The sequence below is a fragment of the Dreissena polymorpha genome, chromosome 3, assembly GCF_020536995.1.
Source record: "Dreissena polymorpha isolate Duluth1 chromosome 3, UMN_Dpol_1.0, whole genome shotgun sequence".
In the NCBI taxonomy this organism is placed as follows: Eukaryota; Metazoa; Mollusca; class Bivalvia; order Myida; family Dreissenidae; genus Dreissena; species Dreissena polymorpha.
In genome coordinates this window covers 101,974,281-101,999,867 of record NC_068357.1, presented here as the reverse complement: position 1 = coordinate 101,999,867, position 25,587 = coordinate 101,974,281, and the positions used below count along the sequence as shown (strand labels likewise).

Sequence of the window (25,587 nt, the reverse complement as noted above, 5' to 3'; positions counted from 1 at the left end):
AATATGTTAGCATAAGCCCTAGCTTGAAATACACGTGTCATGTCGAAATCTTACTATTTTTTTATCAAAATGTCGCATATTAACACATATCAAAATACACAGCAGAGGTCTATAAGTTAAAATGTTTAGGCTAAATATTTAGAAAATGATTAAAACTTTTAACTTATGCATGCAACGTTGCAAATTATTTTACTATCGGAAATGCCAATATTGTTTTAGTTTTGCGGCAATTTAATGGTAGTATGTAACCTAATGATATTATATATTTCTTTCGTATAAAATACGCTTTCCTCCCAATTATTGGTTTCCTTTTTTGGTACCCGGCTACCGTCGATTGCGATGGAGCGACGTTTAAACTATCAAAAATGGCATCAATTCTAGAATTAGTGCTTCAGGAAAAGATCTCGCCAACGGATTTGGTCTCGTGGCTCTCCGATTTAAGTGGTGTACGTATTTTATATAACATCCACCAATACAAGCATTTTAAAATATGACAATCTTTATTTTGTATTAAAAAATCGCACCCCACCCATCAATTATCAATAACAATTACAGTCAGTCAACCAGTTTAGAATAACCCGGCAAAAAACGTTAATTCTTTTGGCCACAATAATTTCTTTCGGGATTTAGTATCAGAGTGAGAAGATGTAAAAATAAAGGGTAAAATGTATTTTGTATGATAACAGGTTAGGCAAGACGGCATATCATGCATGCAGTTTTTTGTCCAAAATAGCCAATTAAAGTTCACCCTTCGGCTTCCGAATTTTTTTTAAAATCATTCAACTTACAAAATTAGTATTTCAAAACATTGTCATGGCATTTGTTTTCAACAGCAAAAAGTTTATTTGAAAATAATAAAGCCTTCTATATCCATATGCACATTCAGGGGTTTCACTGGCCCAAAAAAAGTTGTCGCCACTTTTTCACGGCTTGAAAACTATCAGTTATTCCAACCTTATTAATATGTCTACTTGAATTGAATAAATAAGTATAGCGTTGTGTTAAACGTTTTAATGTCGTCCTTTCTCAATCATAACAATATATTAACTGAAACAACAATAACAAGATGACGTGCATGTATATGACGTTATTCAGCAGCGTCACACAACGGCGGCGTCACACGACGGTGCGCTAAATTCCCAACATTCTCCGGGCCGCGAAATGTTAATATTCACTTACAAAATATGCTTATTTAAATAAAAAAATTAAATCTACTGATGTTTTTAAAACTTCAAATGTCCAAAACATCAGAAAAGAGTTCAACACTTGATTGCACACAATTAAAGTCAGTTGTCGTCACAGTGAACTTCTAGCGGGTATAGTTTAACGATAGGTCTGGTGGTGATTCGACTTGATGTACCGAGGCGCGCGGCCCTCGTCAACCCATCATTTCCGGTGAGAAGCTCGTCTAACACAGCCAGGGTCCACTGTAGTCGCGGTTTGAAATCGTCCTGCACGATAACAACGTCGCCCAAACGTATCATCTGATGGTTGTTGCCGCCTTTCGTCTTATGGTGCCCGCTTAGTGACGTCAAGTATTCACGTTTCCAGCACGCCCAGTATTGGTCGATGACTCGTCTGTGTTGGTCAAGACGCCGTGTTGCGTTCTCTCTGGTATGATTGCGCCAAATGATATCGTCTACATCGGGAGTGTCGTATGTAGGCAGTGACGTCATCCGCTTGCCGTACAACAGATGAGCGGGTGTTAACGGCTCTGGATCTTCACGTGATGTTGAAACGAATATGAGCGGTCTGTCATTGATAATTGCCTCTACTTCAGTGACGACGGTCTGCAGTGTATGTAAGTCTACTGAAGCATTACCAAGTACTTTCTTTATGGTCTTCTTCGTGATGCCTATTAGCCGTTCCCACCAACCACCATACCAAGGTGCGCGTTGCGGTATGAACTTCCATTCTGTGCCCCGTGCTGCAAGACACGCCTGAGTATTGTGTGTCATTCGGTGAATGTGACTCGCCGCAGCTCAGAAGGTGGTCGCATTGTCTGACATCATAATCTTCGGTACGGAGCGTCGGCTGACAAACCGTCTAAATGCCAGCATGAAGGTTTCTTCTGATAAGTCGGGAACAACTTTAAGGTGCACGGCTCGGGTACTGGCGCAGGTAAATAGGCAAATGTACACCTTATGTATACCTGTTTTCTCTCTGACGTGAAGGGCGCACGTAAAGTCTACGCCGGTAACTGTGAACGGTGCCTCGTCAGAAACTCTGTCTTTCGGAAGTGGAGGGAAGGTAGGCGCTCTGTAGGGTCTGCTGTTGATCTTCAAGCACGTAGTACATTTCCTTAAAATACCCCTGACTCGCTGGCGAATTGAAGGTATCCAGTATTTTTGCCGTATGTGAGTTACTGTCTGCAAAACGCCAGCATGTAACTGGCTGCAATGAGCGTCTCTTATGATCAATGTCGTAAAATGGCTGCGTATAGGCAGGAGATACGGGAATCTTGTATCTGCAGGTATTCGTGCGTTGTGAATCCTCCCGCCACAGCGAATGCATCCATCATCGTCAATGTAGAGACGTAATTGCTTAATGATCGACTGTCGTATGTTGTTATTTTTAAGCTCTGTCATTACGTCAGTGTAGCTCAGGTTTTGGACACTTCGTATCAATGCTTTCTCAGCAAAGTTCATCTCATTCACAGAAATACAACCGAGTTGTCGAGTTTCAGGTGTTGACCGGCAATTTCTTACGAATCTGTATACGAAAACTGTAGTACGAATTAATTTCCGGTAACTGCTAAATCTTTCGCAATCGACAATGATGTGAGAATCAGTTGCTGACATCAGGTTGGAGGTCTGTACGCAAACGATTTCATCATTATCATCATCTTCTTTTTCTGTTCTGTTTCCAACAACACTGTCGTGATTGCTGCTGTATTCCACAACGGCCATTTACTTTTGTCATTCAGCCATTGGGGACCTTCTCTCCAAAGAATGCTTTTCTTAAGTTGAGACGCAAAGATGCCGCGTGTCTGGAGATCCGCCGGATTGTCGACTGTCGGACAATACCGCCATTCCGCGTCTGGGATGAGCTTCCGGATCTCTTCTACTCTGTTCTTCTCAAAACGTTTTAATTGTTATGTAGAATGTATCCAATGCAGCGTGATCTGACTGTCAGACCAGCAGACTACTCTCTTGCATAGAACAGCTTTCATCACGTGCTGGGCGACACGTGCGCCAATGAGCGCCGCCATTAATTCCAGCCTCGGTAGAGATAATTCATTTACTGGAGCCACTCGGTTCTTGGCAAAGACAAACGCTGAATTCGACGATGTGTTCAGGTATGCGACTGCGCCGTACGCACGTGTACTGGCGTCAACAAACACGTGTAACGCGTAATCTTCATCGACCATGTTCGGTGGGTTGTCCGGAAAATACTGTCTCGGGAATGATGTCGTCAAAGCTTCATTTAAGTCTTCTGCGATGTGTAGCCAGGTGTTTTGTTCACGTTCCGGAATTGGTGTGTCCCACGCATACTTCCGCTTCCATAGGTCCTGAATTAGCAACTTTGCACGAATGGTGACTGGGGCTAACATGCCAAGCGGGTCATAAATCGTCGACGTCTGCTTAAAATTCGACGCTTAGTAGCCTTTTCCTTGGAATTTATGGAGCGCATGACAAATGACATCTGGTCTATTTCCGGTTCCCATAGCAAACCTAACACCTTTATCACAGCATCCCTGTCTACGACACCTTCAGCTTCAGCCATAGTCCTCAGTTCGCTTGAATTTGACGTCCATGATCTCAGGTTAAAGCCGCCGGCTGCCATCAATTCACGTGCCTGGCGGAAGTACTTCAGTACATCAGTCTCTGATGTGAAACTTGAAACGACGTTGTCGACGTATAGGTCATTGCTGATTGTGCTCGCAGCTGTGTTGTCTTTGTTCAGGGTCAAGTGCTTCAAAATTGTTGCGCTTAGAATAAATGGGGAACACGTTGCTCCGAATAAAACAGCTCGGAAACAGTATGTCGTCAGTGAACTGCATGGGTCTGTAGGGTCGACAGCCAAAGGAATCTTGTGACATCACGATCATCTTCATGTAGCATAACGTTGAGGAATGCCTTCTCTATGTCAGAGACAACACCGTACTGTCCTATTCGAAACTTCATCAGAAGCAGTGTCAGATCATTGAGTTCCGGTGGCGTCGACATTAAACAATCATTGAGACTGGCACTTCCGGTTACTTGTCGACAACTACAATCGTAAACAATTCTCATTGGAGTTGTAGCAGAGTCCTTTTTAACCCCATGATGTGGAATATAGTGAATACGAGCCGATGTGCTATCGTTTTCGACCCGTTCAATAAATCCGCATCTCTCTTGGTCATTTATGATCTTGCTATAACAGGCAAGTGTTGCTGGGTCTTTACTAAGTCTTCTTATGCTACTTTCTGTTCTCTTCCTTGCTATTTCGTAATTTGTAGGTAGAGTAGCGGGTTCCTCTTTCCATGACAATCTTGCTGTGTATTTACCGTCAGAAAATGTTAAACACGTATCTTGGTAGCTTTTCATAATGTCGACTGCGCATGCCTGTTCTGCGTCTTCCGGTTTGATGCCTAACGTCTCAATATCCCAGAAGCGTGATACATCTGTAGCTACATGTGCAGTGATAACATCCATAACGCTCGTTCCATGATTTGCGCTTTCCGGAAGTGGCCCTGACAGGAAATAGCCGATGCGAGAGCTGACAGCTGTAGGACCATCGCCTCGTACTACCTGGTCTCCCACGATCTGCCAGTAGAAATCTGCACCGACAAGTAGAGAGATTTCAAATGAATCCTCCATCGTCACTGGATGTGCGAGTTGCAGCCCTCGTAGATACTTCAAACTCTTGATAGACTGTCGACAGCGGTTCATTAATGGTTTCGCAATTACAGGAAAGATAAGTACCCGAATGGGAATCATACATCCATCTGTTGCCACGATATTGATGGTTGCTGTATGAAGACGCCTGACGCTGTGTGCGAGATCTCCAAAAGATGACAAGTTGATGACGTCAGTTCCGTCATGTTGCAACTGCAGCTTGTCGGCTAACTTCTGCGTAATGAATGATCTCTGCGCACCTTCGTCCATGAGTATATTGGCCTCAGCGTACCGTCCGCCGGCGCATACCGGTGAGACTGCTGTCTTCAACAGAACATCTAAGTGGGATGTCAATGACGACGAGTGTAATATGGCTGCCCCCTCTCTCAGTCTGTTACTCCATGTATGACCATTGTGACAGCTAGAACGATTCTGTGAAGTTTCAGAGGTTTTATTTGTGACACAATGCGATGATTCCTGTGACGATTCACATATGAATGAATGGTGTTTGCCTTTACATATGCGACAGCGAAATCTTGATGGACAGTTTACAGCTTGATGCAATTTGCTCAGGCAATTAAAACAAAGTCCTTTTTTCTTTACGATGGAAATGCGCACTGAAATGTCACTTACTGTTTTGCATTCACCCTGATGGGTTCTTTCATAGAACATGCACATACATTGCTGGATTTCATTCTGACATTTCGGTGACTTCCGGTTGTAAATGGTCTTCTTCCGGGACCCAGTGTGAAACGCTGCAGTGGGTAGCAAGTCTGTTTGGTCGTTGTGTGTGTTCCCTGCGTCCATAATGTCGATCTCCCGATAAATGGCGCGTCGAAGATCACTCAATGTCCAACTACCAGTCCCGTGATCTCTGGCTAAATTCCGTTTTGTGTCTGGCGGAAGTCTCTGCAGAATGACGGGAATGAGGAGTGTGCCGTAATTCTCTTGCGATTCTCCTAGCGATTCCAGACCCCGAATGTTCGTCTCCATTTGGTCATAAAATCCACGTAGACTCTGCACAGTGGCGTTAGGGGACGGAAGCTGTAATAACGCATTTATATATGCCGTTATGATTTTATGTTTTTGTCCATACCTCTCAGTCAAAAGTGAGATTGCCTGGCCGTAGTTAGCGTTGGTAAGAGCAAACCCTTCAATTGTTCTGGACGCCTCGCCCTCCAGCACTGTCTTCAAATAATTAAATGTTTGGACATCTGTCAAACTTCCGTTTTTATGTATGGCCGATTCATAGCTGTCCCAAAATGATTGCCACGTTAAGATGTCGCCGTTAAATGCTATGAGCTTGAGCTTTGGAAGCTGGTGAAAATACATACTCTGCTGGGCTGGTTGCATTATGTTGGTGTCAGCGATGGCCGTAGCGACTTGACGGGGTTGATGAAAGGCCGGAAGCGACGACTGATTAACGTTTTCGGATGATGTCGGTAGGATAGGTAACTGCAGAGACCCGTGTGGTTCTTCCTCTACGCTTTGATAACGTGTATTGGATGACTCGGTTGGCTGCAGAATGGACATCAACAGACTACTATCATGGACGGCTGTCCTACTTGAAGATGGGTGATCACGCAGATTTTGACGATATCTCCTAAGCTCCGTGTCCAACAGCTCGTCTGGGGTCGATTCCGCGTCTGATAGTGCGATTATTTTCTCATTTAATACTCGTATTATCTCCAACTGGTTCTCTATTGCAACGATGGTTGGTTCAAACTGCAATTTGTCATTTTCTTCCAATCTTTCGATTAATCGCACAATAACTTTCTGATTTCCTAGTCTCTGCCCCTTTAACTTATCTGTATTTGTTGACGGCATACTTAGTTTTTTCGTCACAGCACCAAAATGTCTACTTGAATTGAATAAATAAGTATAGCGTTGTGTTTTACGTTTTAATGTCGTCCTTTCTCAATCATAACAATATATTAACTGAAACAACAATAACAAGATGACGTGCATGTATATGACGTTATTCGGCGGCGTCACACAACGGCGCGCCAAAGGCGGCGTCACACGACGGCGCGCTAAATTCCCAACATAATAAGAACAATCATTTAAAGAAACCTTACTACATAAATGTCATAGACTATATTATCACTTTAAAAAGTATGTTATTACAGACATTCCCAAAAGTGTCGGACCGTCGGACCTGACCTACGTTTTAGAGACAGGTCCGAGTGATAATTCCATGTTGCCGGTCCGAATGTCCGGGAAATAATTCAAGAAGAAAAGTTGATTTATTTTATAGAATTCGTTCCTGTGAGCGATCATTTAAGAACGAATATTCCTGGGCATTCCGGAAATTTGCGCTTGGTACCAATTTCGTCCTTATTTTAATTATTGTTCTAATTGGTTAGCGGCTGGCAAAGAATGAACGGTAACTGACGAAACCTATTCGCTACTTTCCGAAAAATCTTAAGATTCTGCGAAATGCTGCTTATGTCCGCCATCTTGAAATTTTAAGTGATCAATTTATAGCAATGTTACGCACTGCAGTAGCATATTGTAAAGCAATATGTTAACCGAATTATATATTGATTACATATTTGCTAGGTTACTGGTTACTCGTTTACATTTTATACATTCAAACGATATGTATAAAGCACATTTTATTATATGTGCAAAACATGTACACGTTTTCGGACTGTCGTATTCGGATACAGTATGATTTGTCAATTTAAATTTATTTTCGATGTTCTTTATAACATTTTTATAGAATGACCATACACATGCGGTGATACGGATTGTATGGTTTATAATATTTCGCATTGTAGTCACCAGAAATTGAAACTAGAAATACTACAAAAAAAGTACAATAAGTACAATAAGCTAGGTCACGGGGGTGTCCCCCATAGGGACTCGGCCCTTAATCCCCGTTGGAGTCCTGCGGTCACAGACCCCTAGCTTAATTTTCCGGATTTCAAATTTGGGTCAATTGACACACATGAAATTAAGAAAACAAATATGTAACCATACACCTTATCGACTTAGGAAAACAACCAACACCTAGTATTAATGGAGCATCTGAGTTGTTGCCGAACGACATAACACTTCACTTTGCAAATATATAAATACGATATATATGTTTGTACATTGATGTTTCGGTCCTATGAATCCCAGTCCGGTCCTGCAAGTTATCTCAGACTACCGGACCGGATGTCCTGTGGACTTAAAATACTTTTGGGAATGTCTGTTATTACATAAAAAACAATAAGTACCTTCATAAGTCTTAATAAGCTTTATTTTTATATAATTAACATTTTTTTTCAACTTGATAATCAACACAGATAACCAAAATAATTTAATAATGTTAACATTTATGTATTAAACAGTATGCTGCATAAATGTTTCAAAATTAATTATTTAAACATAGAATCACACCAATGTACATCATTTGAAAGGGAAAAAGAAATATAAAACATCAGAAAATAAAGCATTTCAATTCAAATTGTTAAACAGTTATATTTGGTCATTTGGACATTATATACATCAGCTTCTGTTGTTAAGCACTTTTAAAAATTTTGCGCCATTTGCGCCAATGGCGAATGACAGCGAAACCCCTGACATTTCAAAACATAACTCATTCAATCAGTTCCGGTTAACTTTTTGCTGCATTTAATTATCCCCCCTGTAAGCATAATACAAAAGCTTTCTTGCTAAAACTTGGTTAATTTATTCCTTTACCTTATGTATACCTTAGACACTTAACCATTTTATTTTTATTGGGGCATTATGGAAAATTAAAAACAAATTAATCGGAACTGCTGATTATCCAGAACTGGTTGACAAACTGTAACAGTCATTGTGTTTTCGATTAACAATATTGAAGGGTCATGTTAGTACATTTTCAAAATGTCATAATTGATAAAAAAATACAACACATATATAATGGCAAAGTTATTACATGTGAAGTATGTTTGCAAAGAGTCTTGTTTGAATCCCAGTCAGTTGAAAGCATTTATCCTTCAGTCCAGTGCTTTCCACAGGCCATTTTAAGTTATGATGGGCGCATATGGAATAAGACCCATTTTCGCATGACAAGGGTCATTAAAATCTAATTGCGAATTTCAAATGGCACATTTAAGAACAATGCTTTTCGATACAAAATTGAATTCAAAATAGCAATTTGTAAATAAGGACAGCCTATCAAGGCGTTCAGGAACGATTTCCAGACGTGCTGACCGAGTACGGCAAACATTTTGGTTGGATGATTTTCCTCTTATCGTGACACTAAACTATTCCGGTAATGTTTGTTTTCTCATCTCAGGGCTCAACATTAACCTTAAAACCAACTTGCCCTGCCGGGCAAGTACTTAGAAAATCTACTTGCCCTGAATGTAAAGCCACTTGCCAAAACATGAAATGTCACATTAACTGTAAACCTCATATTTTTTAATAAAGATCAAAATGATACACCACAAAACCTGTTTTATTTTTGCATATTTATTAATTTAACAAAATGATTACAGCAATTAAAGTATAATTAAAGTCTAAATGTAGATTTGTGCAAATGTTTGATTATTAATGAAATAATTTGTCATTCTCCTCCATGTCTTCGTCAGCAAACACAGGTCTACGTTGCCATTCAAACTCACTTTTCCATTTTAGTAAAAAGTTGCGCTTTCGCTTCAAGTCGTACTTTTTGGCACTTTCGGAAGATTTTTCTGTGCATATTTCATTGGATTTTGCAGAGACTTACAGTTACCTGTAAAGCCGAAGCTAAATAAACTAGACATTTCTCATCTGCTAACAGTACTGTAAACAACACGTGAACCGTAACAAAAATGTCAATTGACGTAAAACAAATGATTGTTGAAAATGTATCTCGCAAAAAATGAAATATATATACCAAAGCTATTGTTTTGTTGTTTTTATATAGTTATATAATTTTATTAGTTTTCTTCGTGACTGAAAACACCAACGATGTTTTTGTTATTGAAGTAATGAAAGCATTTGAAAGCTGATATTTGGAATCCCAAGCCATTTTCGTTTCTAAAAATAAGTTTGGAAATGCATGCGCACCGTGCGTAGTTAGTTCTAAATTCCGCAAACAACAATCGCCGAGGTAAATTCGTGCATTAGGAAAATCGTTTGTGATTATTTGTACTATTTAACCACAGAAACACACGTTCTTCTTTGTGGGTTTTTAACCAGGTTTTCCGAAGGAAAAAACTGGTTATTAGATCGGCGAATGCGGGCGGGCTGGCGGGCGGGCGGAACAAGCTTGTCTGGGCCATAACTATGTCGTTCATTGTCAGATTTTAAAATCATTTGGCACATTTGTTCACCATCATTGGACGGTGTGTCTCGCGAAATAATTATGTCGATATCTCCAAGGTCAAGGTCACACTTTGAGTTCAAAGGTCAAAAATGGCCATAAATGAGCTTGTCCTGGCCATAACTATGTCATTCATTGTGAGATTTTAAAATCATTTGGCACATTTGTTCACCATCATGGGACGGTGTGTCGCACGAAAGAATCACGTCAATATCTCCAATGTCAAGGTCGCCACGACTAAAAATAGATTTTTTTTAAAAACAAACTTACAAAGGGGGATAATTTTGTTTGTTCATTTCAAAAGTTCAGTTTGAGTTTTCTCTCTTTATCAGATTTTTTTTTCACAATGAAAACCTGGTTTTGTGACAATTTCGTCCCTTGTTTGCACTTACCCGGATGGACAACTAGATTATAAAATAACTTGCCCGGACCCAATTTTTACTTTCCAGGGGCAATCGGACAACCATTAATGTTGAGCCCTGCATCTTGAAAGCAAAACTGTGTTTATCGATTGTCGATTTAATCCTGAAAATGTATTAAAAAAAATACTTTCTTCATTTTTAATTGAATGTTTTACCACATTTTTCAATAGAAAATGTTAAAATTTAGTTTTTATTTTATTGTATTTAGACAGTTATTAACTGTGAACATCATAAAGATAATAATTAACTCTATAAAAGGTATTTTCTTTTTTTGGTTCAAGCAGGACAAGGCTTGGTGAGGTCCGGTAAATTTTTAAAAATACCCTGTAAGATTTTTTTTTCTTTCACATGGGTATATTGATGATCTTTACCTTAAAATTTAACACTGATCGATATTAAAATAATGCAAAGTCACTAAAGTCAACCATGTACATATCTCTTATCTAGTAGCAATGCAATATTAAAAAAAAATAAAGAAAAAATTACAATTAAAAATTACACTTCAAAAACTGTGTTCAACGAATGCTTTTCTTTGGGCTTACTAAAATTGAACTCTTCAATTTAATACCATAGAGAAACATTATCAATAACTTGCATGTGTATAGAAGTTCTTAATATTGGTTTCATTCAAAACAATTCACTATTTCCCACAAATATTATCAAAAAACATTGATTGCATCTTTAAGATTGGATGTAATGAAGTAAATTAAGTTGCTTTCAAAGTCATCGAAGCTCTGAAATATCATATGACTTAAGCAGCTTTGCTAGACGTTTTATGAGGTTGTATTATTAATATATTTAATAAGTTTGCTATTTACATGTACATGTCAATGTGATCATTAAATCTTGATTCAACATGTTACTTTTTTTGCAGGGTGTAGAATCATCATGTCTCAAAGACCTAAGCAATTTGAAGCAGGAATTCATTCCATTTTTCTTGAATTACTTGAGGGACCACACCATACATTTGATACAAAGCTCTGCATGTGCTACACCATCCCCAGCAAAAACACCTTCTCTAAAGAAATTGCAAAAATCTATGAAGCATACGAAAGGCAGTGCCAGTAAGCGACAACAGTTATTTGGTGCTAGTCCAGCTGGGGATGCAGATGAGCTCAATATCCTTCCGACGTCCGTGTTTTCACCAAACAATTCAATAGACTCTCCTGGCTTTGCCAATATAAATCAGAAAGGGGATCGCAGTCATGGGAAGCAGTTTCGAGGTCAGAACTGTTCTCAGAAAGCTTCGCCTCAGTGCGGAAGTGGTCGAAGCAGTCACAACCAACAGACCCCTGAATCAAGGTCCAAACAGAAAATCAGTTTGGGAGAATTTATGGTGACCCCTGAACAGGGCAACAGTTCCACAATCTGGAGGAAGAAATCTCCACATTCAGCTGGTCATAAAAAAGAGTTCAGTCTTGAAGCTATGCCTTCGCCAGCTGGGAATAGCGGACGAAGATCTGGCGGAAAGAAGCGGCACAGCTTCAGTCCCCTTGTGCAGTCTAGTCACCAACCTAATGTGAGTCAAGCACCTGTCTTCTGTTTGAATAATTCCAATGACTTTCCACCAATGGGAGGTAGCGGAAATAAAACATCAAATAATAGGCGTTCTTTAGATTCAAATATTCCACCAGCATTAACCAACAACTGTGATAATTTACGAGCAACTAGGGTGATAAACTTCTCAAATAATTATAACAGCAATGGTGAAGTTATGGCTATTGGGAAATTTGCAAGAGACAGACTACAAGAGATAAGAAGGACTTCTCCTGTGACAGTTCAGTCAAATTCTGGAACAAGGAGGATAACACCTACCCAAGTGAAGGGAGACAACTTTGTTCAACAGAATTCTGCCTTTCTTGTACCAATTGATGAGAATGAAAAGCCTTTGGTTATAGCTTTTAAAGTTGAAAAGAATCAAGTAACCGATACCCTACACGAGGAACGAGAACTTTTAAAGTGAGTAGGAGACATTGTGATAATATTTAAGAACAATATTATTGTTAAAAACAAAAGAATAGTTGTATATAAAACTCAGCATAAAATCGTAAGTATTACATGTAGCATCTCTGAATGCCAATTCAGTTAAGTTTAATAGGTATACTAAACTAACAGCAATCAACATTTAAAGTGCAATATTTGTTTTCCTTTCTGTTGTCCATGAAGTCCATATATCTCATTATTTCCTGTAATGAAAGTTTTCTTAAAGTTAGCAAGAAATCAAACAGATAACTTTGATTTGCAGACTTATAACATGCTTTTAATTGCTCTCAATAAAGATACAGGCATTCAGCCATGTTAGCCCTTAACACTTATTTTAATGACTATAAGTATATTGATATATTTATGTATTGATATTTTACACTACTGACTAGTTTATAAGCCCAAAATTTGTCTTGACACCTTTTCCTGCTCAGAAGGAAAATTGAAAATAGCTAAATACAATCATCATAAAACCAGAACAGCCTTTAATTTACTCACAGGCTGTTCTGGTTTTATGCTGTTTGCTGCTTATCAGTACCTGCAGCAATTTTTTTACCAATTTTAAAAAGTACCGGTACTATACCGCTTGGGAAAAATTAGGGCAAAAGCCCCTGAAATTGGAAAAATTGACAATGTGAGTTCTCCAGATTTAGAATTAAGGGTCTTTTTAATTGCTTGGCATTGACTCCACATACCAATCAAAACATTCATTTACATGCCATTTGGCTTGAAATGGCTAGTTTTGGAGCTCATTTTATTTGTTCACTTGTACAAAATGCACTTATAGAACAAAATTGACACAAATTTCCTTCGTTTTTGGGAATTTTTCAGACCGTTTGGTAGTTGCTCAATCATGACAGTACCTTTTATGGGTACTTTATAAAGAAGGGAAAAAAATCACATACCTTAAGTTTGGAAAGGAAGCCTTTAAAACTCAAATCAATTACATATAAGAAAAGTCTTTTTTTCTAAGAGACAACAAAAACATCAAAATCTGCTTCTGAGTGGTAAAGTGTTAATAATTTTTTATACTTATTACTGGTACATGTATACTCATAACTGGTATAAACTTAGTCTCCAAAATCCTGCATTGACAATACAACTACTTGTCTATTTTCCGTACTTCAGGAAAGAGCGTGAGCGATGCCACAGCCAGGCCTCCGAATCCAGCCAGACGTCAGCGCCCACCCCGACCAAGAGCCTGCTGGAGCACAGTGCCAGTGTGTGTGAGATCACAGAGGCTCGACTGGCAGAGGTCACCCAGCAAGACCGACTAGACATGCTGGTCAGTCTCTACTCAAAATGCTTGGAAGGTATGTAATGAGGGACAGCAGCTAACACACTTTGCGGATATATTGTCAATCGTATTTCTTTTACTAATGGACCGGTACTCTTTTTGAAGGCAGAATCAGGAAAGACCTTTTGGGGGAAATTGCTGACAAATGGTTTAGCAAATTAAACATATTTGTCAAATAGGAATAATCTTTTTGAACTGATTGGTTTGTTGTCTACCATTTGAAACAAATACCAAACACTTGCTTTTTACAACTTATATATCTTATTATGCAGTAATATACTTTCTTAAAAATGGAACAGCTTTTCCAACACTACATTTGTACATTGTGACCATAAGCTAAAATTGTATGCCAACTACTGTAAAACCATTACATTTCGTGTGGTACGAATTTTTGTGGATTTCGTTGGTCCGCTGAACCACGAATTCAAGTACCAACGATTATTTATACATTCCTAATGCCATTTCTGACATTTTCTTTTGTTGTCGGTTATCCGAGATATTTGTTTTTGTAATATTTACTTCACTTCAGTAGGTCACATTGCACTATATCTATGACTTTTTCTTTTTTATTTATCATCGTTAACAGTTTGCAGATTTCTCACATATGTCAATTAGTGCCAATTTAAGTTAAGAGACTTAACATTTTTCACACATGTATTTTGGGGACCTTATTACTCAATTGTTACTTCTAGGGGACCGATTGCGCTGAGAATTGCAAATTTTGTCAAAACAACATTGATGGCAATTAGCGAGGGGGGCCCCACCAGTGCGCCGCTTTATCGCTCTTATCGACAATTATTAGCAACACTTTAATGCTTCAGTGCACATAAACCTCAAGTCTTGCTGACAACACAGATTAGCAGATTATGCGTCGTTTTAACTCTGGTTGTTTTAATAACAGTTTAATTATTATGACGGTCAGTCTTTCCCGAAAATTTGAAATCCACGAAATTACGTTTCAACGATAAGTTGTTTATTTTTAATTTGCAATCCACAAAATTACGTGTCAATGAATAAGTTGTTTTTTATTAAACCACGAAATTTCATACAGGCGAATTTCATTACGTTTACAGTATTGTAGTAATTGTATGCCAACTATTGTAGTAATTGTATGCCAACTATTGTAGTAATTGTATGCCAACTATTGTAGTAATTCCCATAAAGCATATCAGCTTGTGCTCCAAAGGTATGCATATTTTCCAGGTAACTTGTTCCCCAATGTTGTTGTGGAGCTGTACTTTCTTGTGCAGTTGTTGACTGCGCGAGGTGGAGAGGTGGAGCAGAGATATTTATATGGCAATGGTAAACAGCTTTTTCTCATATCTTGTTATTCCAATGTTTGCAAGCTTTACTAATGAGGTCCTGAAACTATTTCTAGGAATATTTAAGTACAGTAAAACTTTGATCAAGCCAGTTGTCACAGGTTGAGTTGTGGAGGTACGTTAATAAGAATGGTGAAACTAATTGTCTAATGTACATTCAAATCATTCATTGGGACAGCATATACATACATGTATCTAGGTCATATATGTCATCATCCATTAACAAATGTGAATGTAAGTCATTGAAATTTATTAAATTCTATAAATAAACATTTGTAACAAAACCAGATGGATTTAACTTAAGTTTTTACAAGCATTTAACTGTGTGAACCTCTTAAAACAAAAACAGAAATTATGACAGAAGTAGCTATAAATGTGCTTCAATTTTATTGATAAAAATCAATATTACGTATAATAAGAAACCCCCAAAATGTCTTAAAATTATCCATGCTGTCAAGTTTTAGGATGTTATTTTATGAAGATAATTAATTGTTTTAATATGGGACTCATTTGCTCAAGTTATTATAGGTTTTTGAATGCTCAAATGAAATAGGTTATACGGTATCATGCTAGAAGTTTTTTGCTTTGAAAAAACAACTTTGCAATCTCCTTTGTTTTTTTATACATTCTCTTCATTTGATTCATCAAAAATAATCAAATAATTAATGTATACCAGGTAATTAATAACAAATAAACCAAGCTAATAACTATCAGTGTCGATGAAGCAGTTGGTGTGGTGGATGAAGTGTAAAGTATGATTGATTAGTACATGCCTATTTTATGTGTGCCTTTCAGACCTGATAGAAGAGAACTATCTGGCTACAGTTCACAACACTGTGTACTTTGCAGTGGCATGTTTGGATTATCATAAAAGGTTGGTACTTTCCTGTCATATAATTTATCTCTTTGTTTCTTTGTTTGCTGCTTTCAAAGATAAACTGATCCTTTATATATTTTAATGCTTAGTAATACAACTACCAGTCTGTTGTGCCGAACCATCAATGGTACATGTAATCTACTACAGTTTGCATGACTTGCAATCTACTTATTTAGAAAGATTAGATAGGCTTGAACAGTTGAATTTGATTTGATCTTATCTTAAGCACTACTGTTTGCTTCTTTATGCAGCTATCTCATTTGATTACTGTGTCTCTAAATATATGATTTATGCAGCTGTATCATTTATTATTGTGAGACAAAGTATATGAATTATGATTTCATTGATGTTACACACACTGATTGAATTTTTACCCAGGTTGCTAAGCATGTTGGACAGGTGCACTCTGCGGTTGCTATTGGAGAATCCTCGTGTACTGACATTCTCTGCACTCCTACACGCCTACCTAGAACAGTGCTATGAGCGGGCTGAAACCAGGGTATCTTCACAACAATTGTTGAAAGTCTTATCAAGAATGAAAATGAAGAACTTAAAATTTATTATGTGGATAAACCCTTTACTGTTTTTCAGAGTTAATTTTTAAAAATGCCTAAATCTAATGATGTTCACCCATTTCTCATCATAAGTAAAAAAAGCCGTAACAAATTTCTTTAGCGGATATAGGCTTTTTCTCCAAGCTCTAATACATCAAGGTCCAATTACAGAAAGGCCCACTGTTCCCCAAGTCTCCAATTGGAAGTGTGTCCTTCCAGGCAGACACTGATAACAGGAAGAACTTCCCTTCAGACAAGTCCTTCCATTTGTTCAGGAGGCAGAGGTATACTTGAGATCATAATTATGAAATGGGTTACAATTGAGGAACTGTTATAATGACTTTCTATGAATTAAGACTTACACAACCACTGTTCCATTGGAATTGTGTTTGTGAAAAAAAGTTGATACATAGTAAAACAACTTGTAAAACAATTTATTATGTATCATACAAAATTACATGTATTAATACTGTCTCATAGTGTCGAGAGTGCAAGTCAAACTACAAGGTCAATTATAGGTCAAGGTCAAACATTTACATCAACGGTGAAAGGGGTTTTTAAGGGAAGTAACAACCTTTATTTACAGCTCTGGTTCATAATATACAAAAGCTTAACTAAGTATATTGCCACAAAATGCTAGACAGATATTGTTATGGCAAACACTAGCCAAAATTGCCTTTGGCTTCTCAACTTGGTGAAAGCATTGATAAAAAAAGCATATTTTGAAACTTTCAGACATCCGGCATTCACCTATGTCAAAATTATCTACTACTTAAGATTCCATTGTGCTTACCTCATGTATGAAATAAGATTGCTTTCAATTACAAAATCGCTAAAATTTGAAAAAATAAATTATTTTGGCCTAAAATTGGCAATTTGGATTTTTATTCTAAAGAGACTTTTTTTAATGTCATAAATACTGACCTGTTATCGTATGCTTATACTTTCCAAGGGGAAATAACTCATCCGGAATTTTAACTGGGAATCCGCCACCTCAATACCGTAATACAGGCCAGGTTAAACATAGTGCAATGCAACCTAGCCAAAAATCGGTAACCAACCCTCAATATTCTTTCCGGATCAACCAGGTGTATACGTGTCTTTTACGGCTCTGAATTAAAATATTGTTTTTCACTTGGTTGATTGGGGTTTTGAATAGATAAATTGTGTTATTTATCCTTTATTTCTCATTCGGATTAATTTGTGTGGATTTAATGGATTTTGTTTCATTTGTAAAAGGTAAGCCATGCTTGTTTTTATCGAACAATGGTTTATTTCTACCATGCTGGGTGTTTTCAGGCGCGAACGACCACGTGCAAAACGTGCTCTTCTAATACATTGCTAGAACGTGCAGAGCATGTTCTTCTAATGTGTTACGAGATCGTGCAAAGCGTGTTCTTCTATTGACAGATTGTTTATCATTTGCCATTGTGTGCAATAATGATTTTAACGTTCCGTATGACAATCTAATTGATCGTCATTTTATTTTTCATCTGTTTTGAATTAAACTTTTGTTAAATTTATGATCTACGGCAGTATTATTGTAATTTTCATTATGGTCAAATAATGATTTTATGTGCCGTATGATAATCTGGTCTGTGACCAGTTTATGGTTGAATATGCTTTGCTCTTGTTTTTCATATATTCGACTACATGATGGTCGCAGAAACAAGAGTGGATAAATACCCGGTGACTTCGCAGATCATGGATGATAGTTGCAGTATCAGTCACCGGGTATCGGGCACGATCGCGACCGTACTATGCTAAGTCTCTTAGACAGTCGGTCAACATCAGACCATATGGCGACACCCGTCAGCCGGTCTTTGCCCGATGGCATTGGTCAAGGACATCGACCAATGCCGGACCATTTGGCATCCGCCATACGGTCATTATCCGGTGACAACACTGGTCATGATATGACCGGTACGTCACCGGGGACGTTGATCACGGACCATTGATCGACGTCTGACCGGCCGGTCCGGTCACCGGTCATGTCACCGGTCCGGTCATTGATCACCGGTCCGGTCCGGTCACCGGTCATGTCACCGGTCCGGTCACCGGTCCGGTCATTGATCACCAGTCCGGTCCGGTCACCGGTCCGGTCATGTCACCGGTCCGGTCACCGGTCATGTCACCGGTCCGGTCCGGTCACCGGTCATGTCAGCGGTCCGGTCCGGTCACCGGTCTGGTCATTGATCACCGGTCCGGTCCGGTCACCGGTCATGTCACCGGTCCGGTCACCGGTCATGTCACCGGTTCGGTCACCGGTCCGGTCCGGTCACCGGTCATGTCACCGGTCAGGTCATGTCACCGGTCCGGTCATTGATCACCGCTCCGGTCACCGGTCAACAGTCATCAGTTAGGCCTGCCACCGATAACACCAGTCACCGGTCAAGAAGAAGAACTCGGTCTCCTTCATTGAATTATTCTCCTATTCTTCGTTGAATACATCGTCTTCATCAAGGATTAGACATCGGACACGCTCTTCTTCGTCGAGCAGTTCTCATCGTCGCGGCTCTCGTAAGCGATCACGTCGTCACTCACGGAGACGTTATTCTAGAAGATCTCGGTCTCATCGCAGCCGATCCACATCTCGGCCGATCCAGATCTCGACATCGCAGGAAACGAGGACGTCGTCAACCTTCACGTAGACATCAGCGGACTGCATTGAGCACCACTGGATAGTTATCGAACATACCTCTCCTTCATTGAGCAGTTCTCGGCGTTGATACGCTCGTAAGCGATCATGTCAATGCTCACGGAGACAATATTGTAGAAGACAATATTTCCAGCGTAGCCGAACAATATTTCGGCATCGAAGTTATATGGATGTCGCCACTTCTCACGTAGGCGTTAATGAACCTACTGGTCATATCGACGTTCTCCATTTTATTCCTTTAGGCATATCATGTCTCCATTCCACGTGTGATGGTTCTTCTTATGGCATCCACACATGTTGCAGTCACCGAGCCGTAGTTGTATACAAACACTAGTTCGTTTAACATTCAGGCTTCGGGATAAGCTGTTCTTTTCTCCACTACGACTACAAGGACACTTATGCCTATTAATACTGATAATCTACCGTTGTTTTCCGGTTAACATTATCAGATGACTTCGTGGATGGTCATTCTTCTGCACCAGATATTTCCATTCTGACGCAGTTATATTATACCGGTCCCGATCACCGGACATCGGTCACCATTCATCAGTCATATCACCGATCACTGATCACCTGTCAGAATAAGTGATGTCTCATCGCCATCAGATTGGATTTTTTTTTTTGGCATGATCTTCTTTTCCGAGCAGTGCTTGACATTGATAACAGACCATATGGATTCCACCATTTTTCGGTCTTTAACTGGTAACGTCACCGGTCATATTATGACTGGTCCGTTCACCGGGCTACAGTTACCGGTCATTGACCGGTCCGGTTCGGTCACCACTTACCAATTACCGGTATTCCACTGTGTTTTCATCGGTCAATTTTTAGTATCACGGGTATCGTCTTCATTACATAGTTGTATACCCCTGGCTATGATTGTATTGAATACTATATTTTATGGATTCAACAATCTACATGACTTTTTGTGTTTTTCAATACTGATGTTCTACTGGCGACGGTTACCAAATCATGCTATATCTGTTATTTGTACTTCTATCTCAACCGGCTACATGCAGACTACTGGTCTTGCAGATAGATCGGCTGAAGTGGGCTCGGAGACTAGCATTGAGGTCGAACATTACTATTTGACCTCTATTAATTTTATGTTCGAGACCCGAAGGATGAATTGTTTTAACCGCCTTTACCTGTCGGCTACAGACTTTGCAGTCAGTGTCACGGAACAGTTGGGACACATTAATGACACTAGCAGGATTAGCAAGACGACATTTGTATCGACTTCTGCTTTTCTATTGCTCCTACGGCAGTGCATATTTTCAAGCTACTGGAATCAACAAGAGTTCTGATACATAGGATTGCCTATCAGATTGACCGCATAGCGGCTACAGTCTTGTAGATGGCTTAGGACCTATTGAACTCAGATCTTAGATCCTAGGATCTGGAGGGACCTCATCTTAAAGTTATTCTTCTATTACACTTCTGGCCATAACAGGCCGTCTTCCTATAACTGGTCGTATTCCTTTCGGAATTCGTCCCGGTTAGAAGTCTTGAAGTAAATGGATTAATCAAGTCAGAATTTAAGACTTCCATGCATTCTACCGGCAAGCGTGGACCCGCTTAAGGTTACCCCTAGGGTTTTCACCTTTTTCTGCCATCACACCTCCGATTCCGGAGGTACCACTATCAATCATATTCCGTACTTCGCAAATCGATGAATTCGCGACCTGTATTATCCAGGATTTTAAAGGCGCCTGTTATTGGTTCAAGAAGAGGCTATATTCTGTAGATAGGTCATAAACTTATAAGTGTTAAACACTGTCCTATTCTACCAATTTTCAAGTGTGTTTAGAGTGGGAAAGTTCGGCTTGCCGTGGTTTCTTTGCCCACCCATCCTTGACAAATGGTTCCGGTCACCGGTCGGTATTTACCGGTCCGGTCACCGGTCCTTCTGCTGAGACGTCTTTTCTTACGTCCGTTTCAGCTTTATTTTTAAGATAATTGTATTAATCTCGGGATTATTTAATGACACAGATTTCCATCTTTTTGTCATTATTTACCACTATTCAGTGGTGTCTAGACTAGAAGATTATCTTGGCAAGAATATAGTTTATTCTACCACAACCTTCCTTACATCTTATACAGATGTGAGCAGATAAGGTTATGGACGATCACATAGAACAACGTATCTTGATTTTCTCAATTATGTGGTATCCTAACGAATATCACCTGCACATCTACATCTTGAAAAGCGAAAATTCTTTTTAGCTGTTTTTCATTTACAACACATTTTCACGATTCCTTTGTGATGGTTTCAACTATCACACATCGGTCGTGGTTTACTTACAGACACGGAGGTGATCATATTATCACTCCTTGTAACTGGAAATCAGGAACTTATTCGTTCTTTGCAAGAACAACAAATTTTCTCTATCGTCTTTCTCATACCAGTTCGTCTCAACGCCCTGTTGGACGTTTTGTCCTGCAGTTCTTTCTTTCGAATTATTTTTCCGTTGGGTTCAATAATGTAATTGCGCATGCGCGGCAGTGAAGTTGCAGACGAGTTGCATGGTGTACATAGTATATCAAAGAATGTTGTTTATCATCAAACGCTAGTTATTAGCGTTATGCGATCGTATATCGCAGTGTATACCGGTATGCTGAACAACGTCAACAATGCAGTTCACAGAAATCGATCCAGCAGGGTGTGCGATTGTTATACATTCGTCCATTGACATAAACTGGAATATCTTGCCTTCTTGGTGAGTTTTTGCAATAACTGAGTTTTTGCCATAATTTCATGAAATATACTTAATGAACCATGGGATTATGGTTCTACGACCTTTTAAGTCTCCTGTACAATTATTTTCAGGAAACTTCTTCACAGGTCAAATATCATATCTCACTGAGACATATTTTTACTGATCCAAACATGTGCCACTTCATGTCTGGCCATTAATAACTTTTAGTTATCTCTACAGAAGAACGTTTTTCTGTTAGAGTTTCAATCCTTGTTACTTGTGCAAGGATAATTCCATCAGAACTGTATAAAGGTTCTATGGAAATTCATTTTTTACTGGGTAATTGAGAGCATAGTTATTACCTTAATCACTCTGCTAGATACATAGAGGTTTTTTCTCATCTTTTTCTTGATGATAAGAAATTTGTTCTTTTCTTCATCAAAGGATAGAGATTATGCTTTCGTATACCTTGTTTTGTGTAAGTCATCGCAACTCTGTGCTGTCTTACCTATTTTGGAACTGATCCAAACTATGGAACGTCAACACTATGTTTTTCGTTCCTTTACCTTCTTAAGCGGTTTTGACTTGTGTAACATGTTGGGATGCTTAATGAGCTCCCTATGAACCTTTTTCATCAGGCTTATTAACAGTTCCAATATAATTTTAAGACGGTTTTCCTTCTTATTATGGCTTTTACCATACGGAGAAGTGAAATTCATGCTTTTTCTGTTGAATACGACCAATTCCAGTTGGATCTATTGTCGTTTTCACTTTGTTGTGTCAGCCAGGATTCCTTGCTTAATATCAAGTCCTCTATATGGCTTCTACCTTCAAGTTTCCAAGTTTTCTTAAACTGGTAGTCATGAAGATGAGGATAAACTTCTTTGGGCAATCAGGGCTTTGAAGTTCTATCACAGCAGTGTTAGTCAGAAGTCCATTCGAGGTTCTCAAAGACACTCTTCATTTCCCCAAAAAAGGGGGGGGAGATGTGTCTGCGGCTTCTATTTCTCGGGATTAGACCTCGACTAAGGAAAGTTAATCTTATCCTATCTAAGGATTCATTCCTTTTTAGGATGTGACCGCATGAATTAAGAGCTCTGTCTGTTTTGTGGGCATATATTAATCACACCCCACTTTTTGACGTGCTCTAAGCTGTTTACTGGAGGAATCCGACCACCTTGTCATCTTTTTATCTTCGTTTTCTGAAGTGCCAACAATACAATTTGTATACGTTTGGGCTTGTTGTGGTTTCACTAACGGTAGTGTCTTCTTTACGACATAGACATATTACTCTGTCCGAGAAGTCATAATTAATACCGTTTTAACGAAGATTACTTGATATCATTAGCTGATAACCCTGTTTATGGGTTCTACTGTGTTGGGAAAATATATACGAACCTTCCCACCGCAGCTGCAAAATCAGCATACGATAACAGGTCAGTATTTATGACATTAAAACAAATTTTTTAAATAAAATTCATTTTAATTATTAAATACTTACCTGTTATCGGTAAGTCCCACCTCCCACCCCGCTATTCGATTAATATTTTTGTATATATATTGAAAGAATATTGAGGGTTGGTTACCGATTTTTGGCTAGGTTGCATTGCACTATGTTTAACCTGGCCTGTATTACGGTATTGAGGTGGCGGATTCCCAGTTAAAATTCCGGATGAGTTATTTCCCCTTGGAAAGTATAAGCATACGATAACAGGTAAGTATTTAATAATTAAAATGAATTTTATTTAAAAAATTTGTTTTAAACCAAAAACTCCATTAAAATGGAAAGTGTTTTCTCTGATTAGCTTGTGCAGACTGCTAATCCTTGATGACACTTTACGCACATGCATTATGCCCAGTTATCCCAGAATGAGGGTCAATTGTGAATGTTACAGAGATGGTTTCTATGAGCTGCTGCGTGAATGGGAAGCCAGTAGAATGAACGGGAGCTACAACATGTCAGAGATGTTTGGTGGAAGGGTTAGGACTCTTGTTGGTGGAAAAACGGAGCTCGCAAACTTGATCCACTTTGCCAGATTGTTCCAGTCTCAGCTCATAGCAGTATGTATACAACAGTTGTAATGAATCAATAAAAACAAATCTGTTATTTTACTCTTGGTTCTTAATGTTGATTTATTAAAGAACCAGATGGCTACCAGCAAAGACATTGTTTTAACTTGAGGTAAAAGGTTAAAGTAACATACTTCAAAGTAAATGCTTGTTTTCTGTGATATTTTACAATGCATTTAAGGATAAAAAACTTATATTTTTTCACCATTAGGACATTTTGCGGCATTTGTAAGAACCAAATGGCAACTTTCAATGTCTGGGTCAAGTTTTATGACAAAGGTCAAACTACAGCAGTTTTTGTGGAAATAAGCTTGCATGTATCTGCTCTTTAAATTAACCATGCTTTTAAGGAGTTCAAAATGTCATATCATGAATACTGACCTACATTGTATGTGTGTTCAAGCCCACTATCAATTCTTCAAAGTTCATGTATTTGGGGTATAATTCACTGCAAGTGATATCTCTTATTTAAAATGTTTCATTTTCCTGCATGAAATAACTACCATGTGACTGCAGATGTGCAAGGGAGACGGCAGTATTGGATCCTCTGAGGACGATGAAAGTATTGCCCTGCTCAGTCAGCTGAAGAGAACCAACCCAGAGAAATTCAAAAGGTTCAGTTTGATCATTAGCTGTTCTTAGTCCATTTAAATGTGCCTCACTCTGGAAAACTGATCTTAATGCATGTGTGTAAAGTGTCGTCACTGATTAGCCAATCTGGAAAACTGATCTTAATGCATGTGTGTAAAGTGTCATCACTGATTAGCCAATCTGGAAAACTGATCTTAATGCATGTGTGTAAAACGTCATCCCTGATTAGCCAATCTGGAAAACTGATCTTAATGCATGTGTGTAAAACGTCATCCCTGATTAGCCAATCTGGAAAACTGATCTTAATGCATGTGTGTAAAACGTCATCCCTGATTAGCCAATCTGGAAAACTGATCTTAATGCATGTGTGTAAAGTGTTGTCCCTGATTAGCCGATGCTGTTTCTTTTAAACGAAATATACTATTAAAATCCTGCTCAGGCTAATCTGGGACGACACTCAAGGCATTTACATTAAGATCAGTCAGGCTAATCTGGAACAACAGTCAAGGTATATACATTAAGATCAGTCAGGCTAATCTGTGATGACACTCAAGGCATATACATTAAAATCAGTCAGGCTTATCTGGGACGACACTCAAGGCATATACATTAAGATCAGTCAGGCTAATCTATGACGACACTCAAGGCATTTACATTAAGATCAGTCAGGCTTATCTGGGACGACACTCAAGGCATATACATTAAGATCAGTCAGGCTAATCTGGGACAACACTCAAGGCATTTACATTAAGATCAGTCAGGCTAATCTGTGACGACACTCAAGGCATTTACATTAAGATCAGTCAGGCTTATCTGGGACGACACTCAAGGCATTTACATTAAGATCAGTCAGGCTAATCTGGGATGGCACTTGAGGCATATACATTAAGATCAGTCAGGCTAATCTGGGACGACACTCAAGGCATATACATTAAGATCAGTCAGGCTAATCTGGGACGACACTCAAGGCATTTACATTAAGATCAGTCAGGCTAATCTGGGACGA

The 25,587-nt window shown here is 38.9% G+C and overlaps 1 protein-coding gene across 2 annotated transcripts in view; it reads left to right on the top strand.

Moving 5' to 3' along the window:
* The first annotated feature begins 291 nt into the window (after positions 1–291).
* The window catches only part of LOC127872887 (codanin-1-like), a 77,565-nt gene continuing 52,269 nt past the window's right edge, over positions 292–25,587 (top strand). The window contains exons 1-9 of one of the 2 annotated variants that reach the window (XM_052416371.1): positions 292–446; positions 11,404–12,488; positions 13,641–13,825; positions 15,013–15,111; positions 15,927–16,005; positions 16,387–16,507; positions 16,734–16,846; positions 23,816–23,981; positions 24,507–24,604. In XM_052416371.1, coding sequence (XP_052272331.1) covers positions 366–446; positions 11,404–12,488; positions 13,641–13,825; positions 15,013–15,111; positions 15,927–16,005; positions 16,387–16,507; positions 16,734–16,846; positions 23,816–23,981; positions 24,507–24,604 — 2,027 coding nt within the window. In that variant the 5' untranslated portion in view covers positions 292–365. Of the gene's footprint in view, positions 447–1,998; positions 2,122–11,403; positions 12,489–13,640; positions 13,826–15,012; positions 15,112–15,926; positions 16,006–16,386; positions 16,508–16,733; positions 16,847–23,815; positions 23,982–24,506; positions 24,605–25,587 lie in introns of those variants that run through there. The other variant, XM_052416372.1, reaches the window with a different exon arrangement.